Source organism: Oryza sativa, chromosome 9 (assembly GCF_034140825.1).
Source record: "Oryza sativa Japonica Group chromosome 9, ASM3414082v1".
Taxonomy (NCBI): Eukaryota; Viridiplantae; Streptophyta; class Magnoliopsida; order Poales; family Poaceae; genus Oryza; species Oryza sativa.
In genome coordinates this window covers 24469463-24484937 of record NC_089043.1, presented here as the reverse complement: position 1 = coordinate 24484937, position 15475 = coordinate 24469463, and the positions used below count along the sequence as shown (strand labels likewise).

Here is a 15475-nt window from a genome sequence, read left to right as displayed (position 1 = left end):
CGCGCCTCTTCCCATCTGGACCGTTGATTTCCGATCGGACGCCGCGGTGGAGTTCACTTGTGAAGGTGGAGTTGGACGCGGCGGCGGAGGTGGAGATGGCGGCGGCGGCGGCGGCGACGGCGGAGGAGTACGAGGAGATGCTCCGGGTGGTGGAGGCGATCGCCACGCGCATCCGGTGGCGCCTCCGGCCCCACTCCAAGCGCCGCCTCCTCAACGGTGGGTGTCAACTCATTGGCTCCATTTGTGTCTCCGCGATGGAGGGTTTGGGCATGGTCATGCTAAAATGGCTCCTTTCTTGCTTAAATTAGTGATCTAATACTGTCTTTATGATTTTTTTTATGAAAAACGAGAATCAATGGTGAATCCATCCGATTGTAGAAGCCAATTCAACATTACATGATACATCATGCTTAGGACTAGGAGTTCTAAAGTGACCTTTTGTCCTTATCCAATTCTAGTTATCGCTCATTTCGGCGGTAATTCCAATTCCAACACGTTTAGGTTTCCAAGATAATGGATTGATGGGGAATTTACAGAATGCGTTTACGGAGAGTGATTGTCTTTATATCGAGTTGTAGTTGGCAGTACTACATCAAAGAACAAGCTAAAAATGCCATGGTTAATTATTGGCAGATATACTGTTCCTCTGCAGTGGGTTGCGGCCTGTGGTACTGATGGATTACGGTGGCACAATGCCTGAACTACAGGACAATCTCTGCTCCCTGCTGCATCATGCTCGGCAGGTAACCAACCCATTTTGATGATTCAATCTATTGATTACCCCCATTGAGTAATATGTAGTGGTATTGTCTATGGCCGCATAACGCATTAAGAAGGTTTTATCTCACATTGCTGGTCATCATCATTACGCAGAGGAAAGATTTCTAGTAGCAATTTTGCAAGCCATGACATTGCTCGCTTGCAAGTCATATTGGGAGTTATTTTCCACTTGCTGTTGAAAGACGAGCAGGGGCCTTGGATGTAACTATGCCCTTACAACCTTACTTCTTGTTCCATACAACATATCTGTGAGCCAAAGCCTGTGGCCTTATGTCAACATAGATTAGATCAATGGATGCTAGCTGGTTACTAGAGCTTCACTTATTGCTTGGCTATCAGAGATTGGTTTTATTAAGAGAAATATCTTGAATGCAGACCTTGAATTTCTGTTACATAATCACTCCTTAATCTTGAAATTTATTTTTACGGCATGTGCTTTGTTTCAGTTTGCAACTTCTTTCTCGGCCGAAATATAATCTGTGTTGGAGATTCTTTCGAAACTAGTGATGCGTGCTTGTCCTTCTAGTTCAGCCATATATTAATATAATTCTGCTTGCAGGAGTCAAGCATGTTGAGTCCACTAAGGCTGATGGTTATTAAAGATATGCTTTACTTGATTCATGCAAAGGGTCTTGCTGAGCATGCTTCACCAAGTGCAAGGTCACAGCACAAGCTCGCTTTTGTGGACCTAGAGAAAAGCTGTAGCAAAGTCTTTGCCTTCTCAGATCCTGTCTTTCTATTTTCTCTGTCCTATGTCCTATTCTTCTTTCCTTTGTTGTATTACTGAATGCTGTCTTGGTGCAGCTGCTTTCAGAAACCGAAGAGAATGGTGCTCTGCATGAGTTTTTATCCATCCAAGACCTGTTTTCAGCCAACTTCCCTGTAGATGCAGATGTAGATCTGCCTATTATACAACCTGAAGCAAAAGGGCAGATGTCAGAAATTCCAGAGGGAACCACTATGGATAATTTTGGCTTTCGGATTGCTGACGGAACATCACTGGTTATTGATCTGAGCACCTTCCTTGAGAGTGCCCAAATTGCATTGCCTTCTTTGAATGGGTAAATTCTAGTTCTATATATTATTGAACCCACAACCATTCAGTGTTGAAAGTACCTTTTTTATTGGTTCAGTTTTCTGGTTCTTTTAACATCAAAAGGAGATGTTTGCTATGTTGGTGAAGTTAAGCAGAAGCACTTAAATTTGTCTATATTAATATTTAATCATATTGCAATGTTTTTAGGTGGCTTTTGGGTTATCCTGTAACATATTTGTTTTGCAATGAAAGTGCGGAAACTGCCACACAAAATCTCTCCAAGCACTCTCTGCATATCTATAGGATATATGCTGTGAGGTTTGGCATTTTAGACTGACCCACTTGGAGTTTTCTTTTGGGATGAGAATTCTTTGAAGCTTACTTGGAATATCTTTACTGCAGATGTCGTCAATCAGCTGCCAAACAGTCAGAACAGGAACTGATGAGGTATTCTATTTTTTTCTACAATTTTATCATTTATGGCTCCACCTACATTACTACATGAGGTATATGATATACAGAAATGCCTCTACATGCTGTCATACAACATACACCTTTACTATCAAATCCTCTGTAATCTGCCCGGTGAAAAATCCTCTGTAATTTGTAGTGGACTGTATATGAAATGAGTGGTTGGTTAAAGCAGTAGGCAGGTAGTTATGATATCTCATTTTTTTTATCTTCTCCCCTACTTTACTTGTGATATCTTTTAGGGTGCACCCTTTTCTTCGGTGAACTTTTACATGCCATCTTATGGAGAAACCGTATATGATGTGTCAGTTTTTCAGTTCCTTGTGACATGAGCACCAAACGTGATGAAGAACCATGGGCGAAATCATTTCTGGCACACATGAATGAGAAGATCAAGCAATGCAATCATGTCTGGGCATCAGTTCGGATGGAGATCGAGGTTTTCCATAGCCAATCAGGACTCATTGTTTTGTAGTTCAGATCAGCAAGCCTTTGACTATATGATACCTGCAAAGTTGGCATTCACTGATCCTACAAGTTGCATCTATACCACCTGTAAAATGGTCCAAGTTGGTGAAGCTTCTTTCAGTTCATTCGGCATTCAGGTGGAATCAAGGAGGCAACGATGAATAGAGATATATATCATGATAAATTGATGATCGCATATATAGATCTGTGCCTGCAACATAGCAGAGAGATAATTTGTTCTGCAATGTTCAACGACGAACATATCCTCTGTAGTCTGTACCACAGATGTTGCGAATCACAACTATGTTTCTACTACTACTTCACTCTGAATTCTAATTCGGACTCAATTATACATGTACTCTGCAGTTCTCTACAGATCTTCTTAAACCTATGAATAATCAAATATAAATCATCACTCTATTGAAACACCAAATGCATAATGTCAAGAATTGCAGTCTGGATATTAATATACCAAACACATGTAGATTTTGAACCTGATTTGACTAGGCTGTGTTCTTAAGTCTATCTTTCCAACTTCACTTTACTTGTTTTTCACGCGCACGCCTCCTAAACTGCTAAACGGTACGTTATTTTGTAAAAAATGAAAAAAAGAAAAGTTATTTTTGAAAATCATATTAATCTATTTTTAAAGTTTTTTAAGTTGATACTTAATTAATCATGTTGTTTTGTGTGCCCGGGGATGAAGTTCCCCACCATAACACACGAACACACATGTACTTTTAACATACAAGCTCTTGATTTGTCTTGCACCACTCATTTCATATGGCCCTGCACTACGAGTCTGTTTGTTTACTTGAGTCCCTCTAATATGTCCCATATGAGGCATCCAAGCTGACCATAGCTAGGATGTGCAGGAGCAAGAGCGGTTGTTTGCTTAGTTGTATCAATTAGGTCTACACGACAGGCGATATTGTTTGGTTGATTGTATGAAGAGTTTAGTGTAAATGTTGCATACATGAGATTTTATTTGGTTGTATGCATATACCTCCTGTTTTTTAAGGTGAAATTGCCATTTTCGATTCAAAGATGAAAAAAAATCATTCCAACCATTAAACTGTCAAACGCAGGGCGACATCTGGGATTGAGAGGTATGACCGTATGAGCAACATCACGCGAGGCATTTAACTATTTGTCACTTTTAAGATGTGACAATTAAGAATTTATCACTCATAGTCTATGATATGTGAGTTCTCATGTACCTATGACATGTGAGACCAATGACAAATACTTAAATGCCACTTATAAGTGTGGCAAGTAGTTAATTATCTCACATCACGCAGGAAAACCGTAACGCGCGGCTGCACGAATCGCAAAGCAGGAGTGCGATGCGGTTCGGGTCAGATTCGGATCAGGACCCGGTATTAGTATCTGTATCCACAACCCGACCACGACTCTCTCTCCTCTTCGACTCTCTCCGCAAGAAAGAAAAGGGAAACCAAAACAAAAGCCGCCGTGACGAAGCAGATCGAAGCATCGCGCCCGAGCCAAACCTAAATCCCTCGGAGAGAGAGAGAGATAGAGAGGAGGAAAAAATCAAATCTTTTTGAGGAAGAAATCATGGCGGTGGGTTTTCATCCTCTCCAGATTCTTGCGGCGATTCATCTTCCGTTCCCCCTTCTTCTTCTTCTTCTTCTTCTTCTTACCTGATTTTTTTTCCCTTGGATTCCGCAGTGGCAGCAACCCATGGACGGATCCCACGCGAGCGGGAGCAAGGCGGCGGCGGCGGTGGCGGATGGCCCGGGAACCCAGAGGACGCAGTAAGATTCGAAATCTTTGATCTGTTCTTTCCGGTGTTCGTCGTGGTGGTGGTGGTTTCGGATCGTGATTAGGGCGAAAAAGATTACTCCTTGCGGGGGTTATGGAGGAGATTGATGCATTGTGGACTGTTAGTTCGTAGTGGCGATTTGGGTGATGAGGGGGAAGCTATTCTTTTAGGTGATTGGATTTGGGTGGTGAGGATTGAGGGGAATCATGGGATGCGTTTTTCCCCTGGTGAAATCGACCTGAGATGGCTAGGTCTCACTTTTTTGTCGAGTGAGAAATTGAGGTTTTAACACAACCTAGGGTTTGTGGATGGGTTGCTGCTAGTTAAGTATGCTTTCTTGGGTTGTGGCAATGGTGTTTATATCTCCATCTGTTAAATCGCCACAATCTAGGGTTTGTAGATGGGTTGCTGCTAGTTACTGCAAATCATCTGTTCTCTTGGGTTGTGGCGCGGTGAAGTTGTGATAATGATGTTATTGTTATGATCCTATGTAAATTTTAGTCTTCATAACTGTGGGTGATTCTTGTATTGTTATTTTCTCAGTGCTTATAGAGGAGTACAGAGATGCTTGATGGGTCATCCGTAGTTATTGTATGAACTATGAACTGTGGATTGGTATTTGGTTATTCTTCCTTAAGAATAATTGATGGAATGCCAAATCAGTGGAAAAGTGAGGGTTTATGTGTGCTTGTGGTAGGAGTTTCACATTTCTTAGTTTTGGGCTAAGTAGATAACATCATCATATCTGGGTGGTCAGACATTACTTTTAATCAACAAGCAAACAATTTTAGTTTCTGTTAGGGTTGTTCAAATTGCAAACAGCAAACTTTGCGGTTATAACTTCCGAAAATACCTTCAGTTTCCAAACTGTCTATCAGTATCGCTTTAGTGTCAACTCTTTTCATGCTACTGTTTTTGCTGCTTTGATACGGTCTTGTTTAACTCTTGCCATTGTATCAAACAGGTATCCTTATGTGACTGGCTCATCAATTATTGCACTGAAATACAAGGATGGTGTCATCATGGCATCCGACACTGGAGGTTAGTTGGCAATTCTTCTGCAAAGTCAAATATAGTTCTTGCAATGTGGAATTTATTCTTCTACTTCTTTTGCCAGCCTCATATGGCTCAACTTTGCGATACAAGAGCGTGGAGCGCATTAAGGCTGTTGGTAAGCATAGCCTTATTGGAGCAAGTGGGGAGTTCAGTGATTTCCAGGAGATTTTGCGCTATTTGGATGAATTAACGTAAGTTCGCTCAAATGGTTGACCCTTGTTTTCCTTCTCATTATTATGAACAATCGATGTGATATGTTTGTCCATCCACCTTTCAGCCTGTCCGATCATATGTGGGATGATGGAAACTCCTTGGGTCCCAAGGAGGTCCATAGCTACCTGACGAGAGTGATGTACAACAGGCGCAACAAGTTTGATCCCCTCTGGAACTCCCTTGTAATTGGTGGGGTGAAAAAGGGTCCAAAGGGTGAAGAGAAATATCTTGGCATGGTATACTCTTTAGCCAAAAGAATAGTATCTTTCCATTGAACTACTGTCAGATTATCAACTGCTTATTTATATTTTCTTGCTTCTCCAGGTTAACATGATTGGTACACACTTTGAGGAAAACCACATTGCCACTGGGTTTGGGAACCATATGGCAATCCCAATACTTCGTACTGAATGGCGCGAGGACATGACATTTGAGGAAGCTGTCAAGCTTGTTGAGAAGTGCTTGCTTGTCCTGCTGTACCGTGACCGATCATCTATTAACAAGTTCCAGGTATGAACCTGTTGCTGTTTCTAAAATACCTTGTTCTGCTAAATGTGTTATTAAACATGTCCTTTTAACTAATGAAATATGTGCTTGAATGACATAGATTGCCAAGATCACAACTGAGGGAGCGACCATCTACCCGCCATACTCATTGAAGACTTACTGGGGCTTCGCTGCCTTTGAAAATCCGGCCCAGGGTGCTGTAGGATCATGGTAGATTTATTTATGCTGCAGAGGCTGAATGTCAGGCCATGAACCAGGATGAAGAAACAGGCTCTGTTGCTGAGAGGCCTTGTGAAATGTTTTATCTGAACATCAATGAAACTCCAGATTTGCTTTGTATGACATTCTGATCGTGCAACTTAGATTTCTACCTTCTGTGGCCGTTAAGCCTGGAACTATATTATATATGATGAAAGTCTGTTTTGTTTCGAACTTTCGATTGCCTGGAACATGCTGTGCGAGGTTGCTAAGCTTACACAGCTTGACGGCTACAGCTTGTCCTTCGATCAACCTATGCCAGGAAAAAGTTTGTTTTCTAAACAAACAAGGGCTCATCTGGAATGTAGGGATTTTACAAGAATCATTCCATTTCCTCAAAACTATTGTAAAATTTCCCTATTCCAAAGGAGGCCTAAACTTGTGTTACTGAAGTAAAAGTAAGCAGGACAACAGAATCCAAAGGAGGCCTAAACTAGTGTTACTGAAGAAAATGGTATAATAAGGTCAAAACCATGCTAATTTGCAACGCGTGGATACTGATTTAGAGAGACCGATTTAGGAGAAATATCTCGGACGTGAGAGTAAATTGAGAAACCTTGCTAATATATTTGTGCAAAGAGAGGTACATCATCCATCACATTACAAGATGCTGAAATTGATCAGGATTTAATCTACAAGGCTGGCTACAAACATCCATGGCAAAACTGTGTCACTGACACACTGAGCATCTGGTAGTTTGTTACTTTCTTACATCATGGAAGCAGGGTGGTGACTCTCATAGGGGGCGTTCCACTACTATTCTTTGTGGCAAAGAGAATGTACATTGGGGAACAAGAATCTTAATATCTTATTACCGTTCCGAGTTAAAAATTGTCGCTGTTCTCAACAAATGTCAACAAATACCTAACGACTAACCGCCTATGATCCTCGTTGCTTTCTTTACCGCTCAATTCTATCATGCCTTTCATTACCCGGGTGCAAAGCCTTTCGAGCTGTGGCACGCCATAGCCTGTGGTGAGTTCCATGAAGCGTCGCTTCACGACTTCCAGTTGTTCAGGTATGTCGTCGCTAGCAGGCATGGCCGCGTTTTCACCGTTGTCAGTCACCATGGGTTCAGGATTTAGTTCCGGTAATTCTGGTAATTCAGTTGGTGGATTGTCAGTTTCTTTCAGAACACCATTTGAATCTGGTTCTTTTGGAGCTTCTTCTGGGGAGATTGGCTTTGACAAATCAACATCACCAAGAGACTTGTCATCTCTTGTTGTCGATTCTTTAACCATGCCTGAAACAGGAATTAGTTCAACTCTTTATACAATCACTAGTATCACGAGTTGATATGCAATTGCATTAATCACAATCAAGGAAGAAAAATCATGTGAAGTTGTACACTGACCTTGTTCAGTTTCGGTGCTTTTCTTTTGCCGCTTCAACGCCTCATAACTTCGTGATAGATTTACTTCTGGTTGTACATTACGAAGCCTTGCGCTCATCCTAGTACCAGATACCAGCTGAGCAACAGGCGCTGCTTGAAGAATAGAGCTATCTCCATCATCCGTAACCTGTAGTGGTCCCCCCTGTTCAGCAATTTTATCACAAAAGGACACCAAAGATGGGTCCATCTGTGACAACATTCCTTGCACCTGACCAAAGAGACCCATTAGTTACACAACACTATAACAAAGATGAGCCTAGTCCATAATCAACTACAAACATAAGTGGTAGAATAAATAAAATACCACATCTCGTAGTTCACATGCTCTACTGACAATACGAGATCCATTGTAGTCACTCCCATTATATGTCTGCACAAACAGATTATCAACGAAGAATAGAAACAATAGTTAAGAAGTTTGGTCACGGCTTCAGACATGTAAAAGGAGTGGAGCATTAAATGCTCCATTGAGAATTTCATACCTTTGCATTTGAGACTATAAGATCAATGTCCTTCATAAATGAGGCCCGAGTAAGGTACTGCCCAGAGTCCACCTGCTGTAAGACAGTAGCCATATCCATAGGATTGTGAACTACAGATCTATAGTCAGGTACCTCCTCTTCGGATACTGGGAAGTGAAACACATTGAACCTTTTGTTGTACAGAATGCTGAAAAGAGGAACAGACACTTTATTGCTTCTGATTTTGAACAATAATGTCCAAAACTCCAAAACAATAGTAGTCTAAGTACACTTTGTTACTTCTAATTTTGAACAATAATGTCCAAAACTCCAAAACAATAGTAGTCTAAGTAAAAAAAATTTGCACTGTGGCTTGTCTCCAAACTTTATTGAACATATTCAAATTTGAGGTATTGCTTCTGAAGAATATGCTAGACAGCTAAGTTTTCCAATTTTGACTGATGTCTTATCTTAGTTTTGCTTATTGATTTCCACCACAATTTTTTCCAGCCACCTTCAGTACTCATCATCGACTTCTACTAGTAACATAAGTGCAGCTAAGTTATGTTTCAAAAGGATATATTCCATCCTAAAAATAAGCTTTATCAAGCAAATGCATACTCCTGATTTTTAGAACGCAACCAAATCCCCATCTGGAACATTCCTTCAACTGAATAAATATGGAGCTGAGACGGGAATAGCATAGATAGGCATAGGCTAAAAATGGTCATGGGTGTAAACTAGGCGGTGTTTTTGTAGAATATAAATGAAACTATACTGTTCTTTAGCAGAACTGTAAAAACTAACCACAGTGCTAACAGCAATGAATGGTGAGAACAGAGAAACAAAATTTGAACATATATGGAACTCAACAAAGGAGTGAATTGCAGACCGGTTACAAATATCTCGAAGACACATTCTCATCCGTCGAACAGCATGTTGTTCGGCTTCTGCCTTCGCTTTTAGCTCTGAAAGTTTGGGACCATCCACTTCCTTTGGTGCTTTGGGAAGATCAACAGAAGACTTCTGGTCTTTAGACTTACTCCTAGACTCTTCCATTTGAAATGAGAGCAATGACTCAAACAGTGCATGCAGGTATCTCATTCTATCATCATCACTTGGTTGATCCACTTCATATCTATCAAACAAACAGATTTTCTCAATGAAAGACAAGACCAATATTGGAGGATAATTTAGACCTTGGCAATTGAGAAGAACCAAGTCAAGCAAAACAGCATCTGACCAGGAACTTACACATTACGAGAAGAAAATATGGAAGCACACTCTTCTTCAAGGTCACCAAAGGCCACTGACGAGGTTCCTAGCAACAAAACTGGAAGGTTGGATGGCAGCTCATTCAACAAAGTCAATAGCACAGCCCTAAGCTGTTCATGTGCCTGTTACATCAAAGATGAAGAATATAATCAATTATTCAATATTTACCAACAATCATTTCAACACTAAATTATATACAGCTTGGAGCTTACTAACCGTATCCCACCAAAGATGAAACTGAGGCAAGTACAGTATTGACGGGGTTGTTCTCCTAGCTTCCCCAAAAATGTGCACAAGAGCTTCTTCAGGTGTCTTTGCACTTGGATCAGACAGAAGAGACGGCAACCCCAAGGAGTGAACAGAAAATTTCTCAAGTTCGTGCAAAACAGCTGGCCCAACATGATCCTGCTAAGCGTAAAATACATTAATGATATGAAAGGACACAAAATGGTGATATATCTATGTAAAAGAGGATGAGGGGCCCTACCAGTCCAACACTCACACCACCGCACATCAAAAGTCGAGGTCTATAAACAAGAGGGATGGATGATCCATAGGAAAGGGCAGAGAACTTGCTAACATCTACTGATGATAGGAAAGGGAAAATATCAGCAATTCTTTCCATTATTTTTTCATGATGCCTTTTTAGACAAGGAGCGATAACTGGTGACAGCGGCCTTGAATGCACAATCGACCCCCTATGTGCAGCTGGAGTTATTGTAGACATAGCTTCCAAGAAGTGGTACTTCTCAACCCTGACTGAATCAACATCAATGACAAACTTATCGTCACTCGTGTAGACCTGAGGATACTTCTCCCTAAATGCTCGAATAGCAGCTTCTGTACATAAGGCTTTCAAATCAGCTCCACAATACCCCACACAGCTTGCAGCAAGCTCCGTCTTTAATTCCTTTGGTGGAGGGTCCTTCCATTTCCGTGTATGAATGTCCAGTATTTCAGCCCTTGCCTCATAACCAGGTAGAGGAAAAAAGAACTCACGATCAAATCGGCCAGGCCTACGCAATGCTCCATCAATGGCATCAATTCGGTTTGTTGCTCCAATCAAAACAACTTGTCCACGTGAATCCAGACCATCCATCAAAGCAAGCAATGTAGAAACAATTGAATTGTGAATCTGCTCTTGCTTGCTAGACCTCACAGGTGCCAAACCATCTATTTCGTCAAAAAATATGATTGATGGCTGATTCTTCTGAGCTTCCTCAAACAGTAGCTTGAGCTGCCTTTCAGCCTCTCCAACCCACTTACTAAGAACATCAGCTCCTTTTCTCATATAAAAGCTAACCTTCTGACCAGCTTTAGAGGCAGCACACGCTAAGGCACGAGCAATCAATGTCTTCCCTGTACCAGGAGGGCCACAGAGAAGAACACCCCTAGGAGGAGTAATGTGATAGTTTGCAAAAAAATCTGGATAAAGCAAAGGGAAGAAAACCATTTCCTTCAATGCATCAATGTAATCGGACAGCCCCCCTATATCATTAAAACTCACACTCCCGTCAACCTGGAGAGGCTGAATATCAGCTCCTCCCTTGGAACTTGGTCCAGCAGTTTGGATCCCTGGCATAAGTGAAGAAGTACTCACTGTGTTGTCACCCTGATGACCCCAACCGGATGCTCCAACATTCAGACCCCATGCTCCTGGACAATGCATATCCAATCCACCTAAAAACCACGGCATACCTCCTCTCCCACCACGCATCCATGGCATGGATGGACCTTCATCTGGCTCATCCACAAGAAGAGAATCATCTGAATCATCTGGCAATGAGAATCGAGGGCGCTTATGCATGCGTGAACCACCCTTTTTCAAATATTTGCTGTTCTTTGGACCAATTCCATGTACTAGTACTCTACGGGGTGATTGTGTTCTGTGCTTCCCTTCCTTCCGTGGGGAGGGTCTACGAACTTCTGAACGATCCCTGAGATCATATCTCCTCCTCCCTTCTTGTTCTTCCTCACCATCTTCATCATCTCCATCCGCTTCAGCTTCATCACCTCCATCAACTTCCTCCTCATTGCCATCCTCTTCGATATCATTACCATTTTCCCTCCTATCTTGTGCAGGCTGTTCTTCAGAGCTTTCCTGGTCATCCTCAGATTCTTGGTATGGATGAAGTCTTTGTCCTCGGATAGATCTTCTAGGCCGTAAACCCTCACGGCGAGGAATGGAGCTAGAGTTGGACAGCTTCTTGCGCTTTGGCCTAGCTGACACTTCGTCATCCACTTTATTCTTTGAAGATCGATATCTGGGCCTCTGAAAATTTCAAGAGAAGAGGTGAGCAGGTAAAAACAATAATAAGCAAACTTTGCATGTACTGTGCACTAGTCTCTGAAACTCCACAAACTCACCATAAGATCATCATCTTCCATACTAGAACTATCGGTGTCATAGTCCTCCAGATTTACAGACATTCTTCGCTTTCGTGTTGAACGACGTAGATTTGCTGCAATAGACTACAAAAAGAACTATTATAATAAAGCCATATGAGAATAAACAAAGGAACTCTTACGAAGGAAAGGCAATACAGTTAAAATTTGCAGGAAATAGATTTTTCATAAAGGAGCATGATTTGTATCAACTTGAAACCGAGCAATAACAATCTAACAAGGGTCAAAGCTCCATATTTAAGCAATCATGCTTTCTGGTTCTCCAAATATTCAACGGAAATCTATGGTCATGGATACAAGGATGGGTGCAGCATTCATAAAAGAAAATAATGTTCTGTAGATAAAGGTGCTAGATGAGTTATATAAATATCAACCATTGCCTTACCAACTGTCATTTGTTAAATGCTTGGTAAGAAAAGGCTCCTGTAAGAACATTTTTAAACTTAGAGCGTCTACTAAATCTACAGCAACAAAAAATACATAACCCACTTTAGAACTTTGCTGTAACATTACAATGATGGAAATGTGGTCACCTCTTTGATTGAACAATGAAATTACTATTTTCTAAAAGTAGCAACAGCTAATGCTCTTAGTAAAAATGTTGTTTTATAAAAAGGGCTGAAGCAGAACAAGAAATTTGATTAGGAAGGAAGTTAATTCAAGTAGGCCATGCAAATGCGCAAGCTATCCAGTTTATTTCAGAGGCAATATTGAATTGAACTTGAACATCCATATAGTTATATACAGATAAATGAACAAAAAATATAGCAAAGATAGGACGATTTTGACCAAATACAGCAACGGCCCAACAAATTCAACCAAGTTACTAACATAACACCATCAAAGTCAACAGTAATGCTGAACTAAGCACAACAGCCTCCGTACTTTATATCACAAATATTTAACAGTTACAAAATGGAAGTCTGATTTACTTACACCAAACACTAACAATAATACCAAGCAAATCCAATATCACTCTATCAACCCTCTCAATTATCTCAAGTGCACTCTTCAATGCAATGAAAGACCAAGACCACCACTACCTCCATCAGCTTGACAACAAATTAAATAAAGTGGCATGAACACACACATAATATGGAAACAAAGTTCACAGGCTCATTAAACAAAGAATGACAAGCATGCTTACATCAGCAGGCGGTGCCCTGGCAGCTGACTTGCGAAGCAGCTTCTTGGCAATCTGTGATGCAGCCGCTCTCTTCTTAGACTTCATCTTCTTGCGTATGGCTGGATTGTAGTACATATAATTGCGACCGAAGTACTTGGGCCGCTTACGCAGCCGGTCACTAGTCCTCACTGGTGTCACCGATGCATCCCCCTTCCCTTCCATCCCCACCATCGCTCCCACCTCACGTCCTCATCCACACCACGCCGGCCATTGCTCCCTAAGTCAATACAGGTACACCAATAGCCCGTCAATTTTAGTAAAATCCCCAAACCCTAGCCCCCAAATCCACCAAGTTCAACAATCACGGATAAGATGTAACGATGGCAAATTTCGCACTCGCACATTGCGAAATGGAACCCGCTCCTCATTCCCCACACATTAAATCCCCAGAAAATGGGTTGAAAATGACAAAACGATGGAAGAAAAAAAATCCGAATCCACGCCGCCAAGCACCGATCAGACAGCCACGACCCCTCGAAACCCACCCACCACGAACGAAACCACACACCCCCACTCCACAAAACCCGAACTAAAACCCTCCGAAATGGACGGAAGCGAAGCGCGGGGGAGCCCCGGAAAACCCGGGGGGAGGGCGGCCGCGGGGGTTTCTAACCTCGAAGGATTCGATCGGCGGGGAGCGGGGAGCCCGCGCCTAGCCCCCGCCCGGATTCGGCGACGCGGCGGCGGCGGCGGCGGCTGGTCGGAAGGAGGCGGCGGTGGCGGAGGCGGCTCGCGCGAGGGTTTCGTCTCGCTTCCTTCGCGTCGGGGGTTTCGAAGCGGAGGCGAGAGAGAGAGAGAGAGAGAGAGGAGACGACGCGACGCACGCGAGGGTTTCTTTCCTCTTCTCTCGCGGAGCCGCGCACGCGCGGGGCACGTGAGAGAGGGGGGGGTGGGGGTGGGGGTGTGTGGGGGGGGGGCGGGCGCATCGGTCGCGGCGTTCACATGGGGGTGGTTCGGGTGCGGTTTCTGACAGGTGGGTGAGGTGGGCTAGTGGGCCCCACTGGCAGTGGGTGGGGTGGGGTGGGGGTGGTGGGAGATGGCTAGGTTTGGGGGTTGTGGAGACATAGGGGTTGGATTTGGTTGGGTTTTTCTCCGGCGTTGGATGGGGATCGGACGGTGTAGAGGGGCGTCCAGGGTTGATCGGAGGAGGTATATATAACATCCTCGTGTACCGTTGGAGAAAACAGGTAGTACGTCGTTTCTTGTCTCTCTGAAACCTAGCACTCTCTGGAATTCAAAAAGAAGGCATTATCTTCGAACAAAAGTCATTCTCTAAGACCCTTCTATGAAAAGGCAGAACATTTTTTCCTTTTAAAAACAAGATGAGAAAAAAATTAATTGTCGCTATCGATATTCCTACCTTTATATTTTTAATCCTATAAAATAAATGTGAATTGTAACGGTCACCATCTCGACCCATTCACAACTATATCTAATAGAGAAAAAGAGTTTTGTAAGTATATACCTTCAGGTGATTCTGAAACTAATCCTTCAATTCCGTTATATAAGACGCAAATGCTTTGGACACAAAGACCAATAAAAGTTTGTGTGACTACCATTCTACGCGCAACTGGTTTGCTTTTCCTAACGACGTCTCACTTCGCCAGTGTGACACACGTGTGCAACGCTTACCACATCCACGTGCTTCGTTCGCCCTTGCATGTTGAGTTCTATAGACATTGATAGGCCATGCAGCCATGCGCACATCCCTTGAATGGATGCGGAATGAGAATTATATGATTGCTTACCACCTATTATGTTGGGACTTTTGAAAAAAAAATATTACATCTTGTATAATAGGATATATGGAGTAACAGAAGAAAAGGAAAGAGGATTTTTCATCTCAAAAGTTTGTTCAAATCGAATTAAGAAATTATTAACCTTACAATATAAATCAACTATAGGCCATGCTTACGGAATTGGGGATTCAAGCAGAAGTTGATGACCAGTAGTTTATTATATTGGTAGTTATGAGTTTTAGAATCTTTAGTAAAAATTTAACTGTTTTAAGGGGTAGAGATTATAGAAATAGTTACCATTGTTTGATGCTATCGAGCAACGCACAGTCGTTATGAATATAACTTAGAAGCATATGCCATCTATATTTTAACGGAGCACGGCATCTTCCACCATGATAACTTTACAACGTACTAATCGTTGTTTCTTTTAAGGACACAAG

At 42.2% G+C, this 15475-nt stretch overlaps 3 protein-coding genes across 4 annotated transcripts; 2 read left to right on the top strand and 1 right to left on the bottom strand.

Moving 5' to 3' along the window:
- The first annotated feature begins 43 nt into the window (after positions 1-43).
- On the top strand, positions 44-3113 carry LOC4347574 (uncharacterized). Of its 2 annotated transcripts, none has more exons than XM_015757032.3 (7): positions 44-216; positions 653-743; positions 1340-1489; positions 1585-1841; positions 2024-2134; positions 2219-2263; positions 2597-3113. In XM_015757032.3, exons 2-7 carry the CDS (start codon positions 675-677, stop codon positions 2760-2762), a joined length of 798 nt encoding a protein of 265 aa, XP_015612518.1. In that variant the 5' UTR covers positions 44-216; positions 653-674; the 3' UTR covers positions 2763-3113. The 2 variants fall into 2 exon arrangements, with proteins under 2 accessions (XP_015612518.1, XP_015612516.1); XM_015757030.3 differs by having other exon boundaries at positions 634-743.
- A 1115-nt stretch (positions 3114-4228) lies between these two features.
- Positions 4229-6749, top strand: LOC4347573 (proteasome subunit beta type-4). Its single transcript, XM_015795772.2, has 7 exons — positions 4229-4339; positions 4448-4533; positions 5506-5582; positions 5659-5788; positions 5875-6046; positions 6135-6320; positions 6418-6749. The coding sequence occupies exons 1-7, from the start codon at positions 4334-4336 to the stop codon at positions 6529-6531; spliced, it is 771 nt and encodes a 256-aa protein (XP_015651258.1). The 5' UTR covers positions 4229-4333; the 3' UTR covers positions 6532-6749.
- A 369-nt stretch (positions 6750-7118) lies between these two features.
- On the bottom strand, positions 7119-14111 carry LOC4347572 (ATPase family AAA domain-containing protein At1g05910). Its single transcript, XM_015756480.3, has 11 exons — positions 13910-14111; positions 13258-13513; positions 12072-12176; positions 10192-11976; positions 9921-10109; positions 9684-9826; positions 9322-9567; positions 8451-8637; positions 8273-8338; positions 7930-8176; positions 7119-7818 (listed from the first exon to the last, which is right to left on the bottom strand). Exons 2-11 carry the CDS (start codon positions 13465-13467, stop codon positions 7400-7402), a joined length of 3597 nt encoding a protein of 1198 aa, XP_015611966.1. The 5' UTR covers positions 13468-13513; positions 13910-14111; the 3' UTR covers positions 7119-7399.
- Between the last annotated feature and the right edge of the window lie 1364 nt (positions 14112-15475).

What these genes read in the sequence shown, in the direction of transcription:
- LOC4347573 (XM_015795772.2), top strand. An exon ending in CATGGCATCCGACACTGGAG is followed by an intron (nt 5,583 to 5,658) that starts GTTAGTTGGCAA and finishes TTCTTTTGCCAG; the next exon opens with CCTCATATGGCTCAACTTTG. An exon ending in CATCTATTAACAAGTTCCAG is followed by an intron (nt 6,321 to 6,417) that starts GTATGAACCTGT and finishes TGAATGACATAG; the next exon opens with ATTGCCAAGATCACAACTGA.
- LOC4347572 (XM_015756480.3), bottom strand. Translation starts at nt 13,467, where the DNA reads ATGGTGGGGATGGAAGGGAAGGGGGATGCATCGGTGACACCAGTGAGG. An exon ending in TGGAAGATGATGATCTTATG is followed by an intron (nt 11,977 to 12,071) that starts GTGAGTTTGTGG and finishes TGAAATTTTCAG; the next exon opens with AGGCCCAGATATCGATCTTC. An exon ending in TTATAGTCTCAAATGCAAAG is followed by an intron (nt 8,339 to 8,450) that starts GTATGAAATTCT and finishes CTGTTTGTGCAG; the next exon opens with ACATATAATGGGAGTGACTA.
- LOC4347574 (XM_015757030.3), top strand. Translation starts at nt 96, where the DNA reads ATGGCGGCGGCGGCGGCGGCGACGGCGGAGGAGTACGAGGAGATGCTC. An exon ending in CAAGCGCCGCCTCCTCAACG is followed by an intron (nt 217 to 633) that starts GTGGGTGTCAAC and finishes AATTATTGGCAG; the next exon opens with ATATACTGTTCCTCTGCAGT. An exon ending in TGCTGCATCATGCTCGGCAG is followed by an intron (nt 744 to 1,339) that starts GTAACCAACCCA and finishes TTCTGCTTGCAG; the next exon opens with GAGTCAAGCATGTTGAGTCC.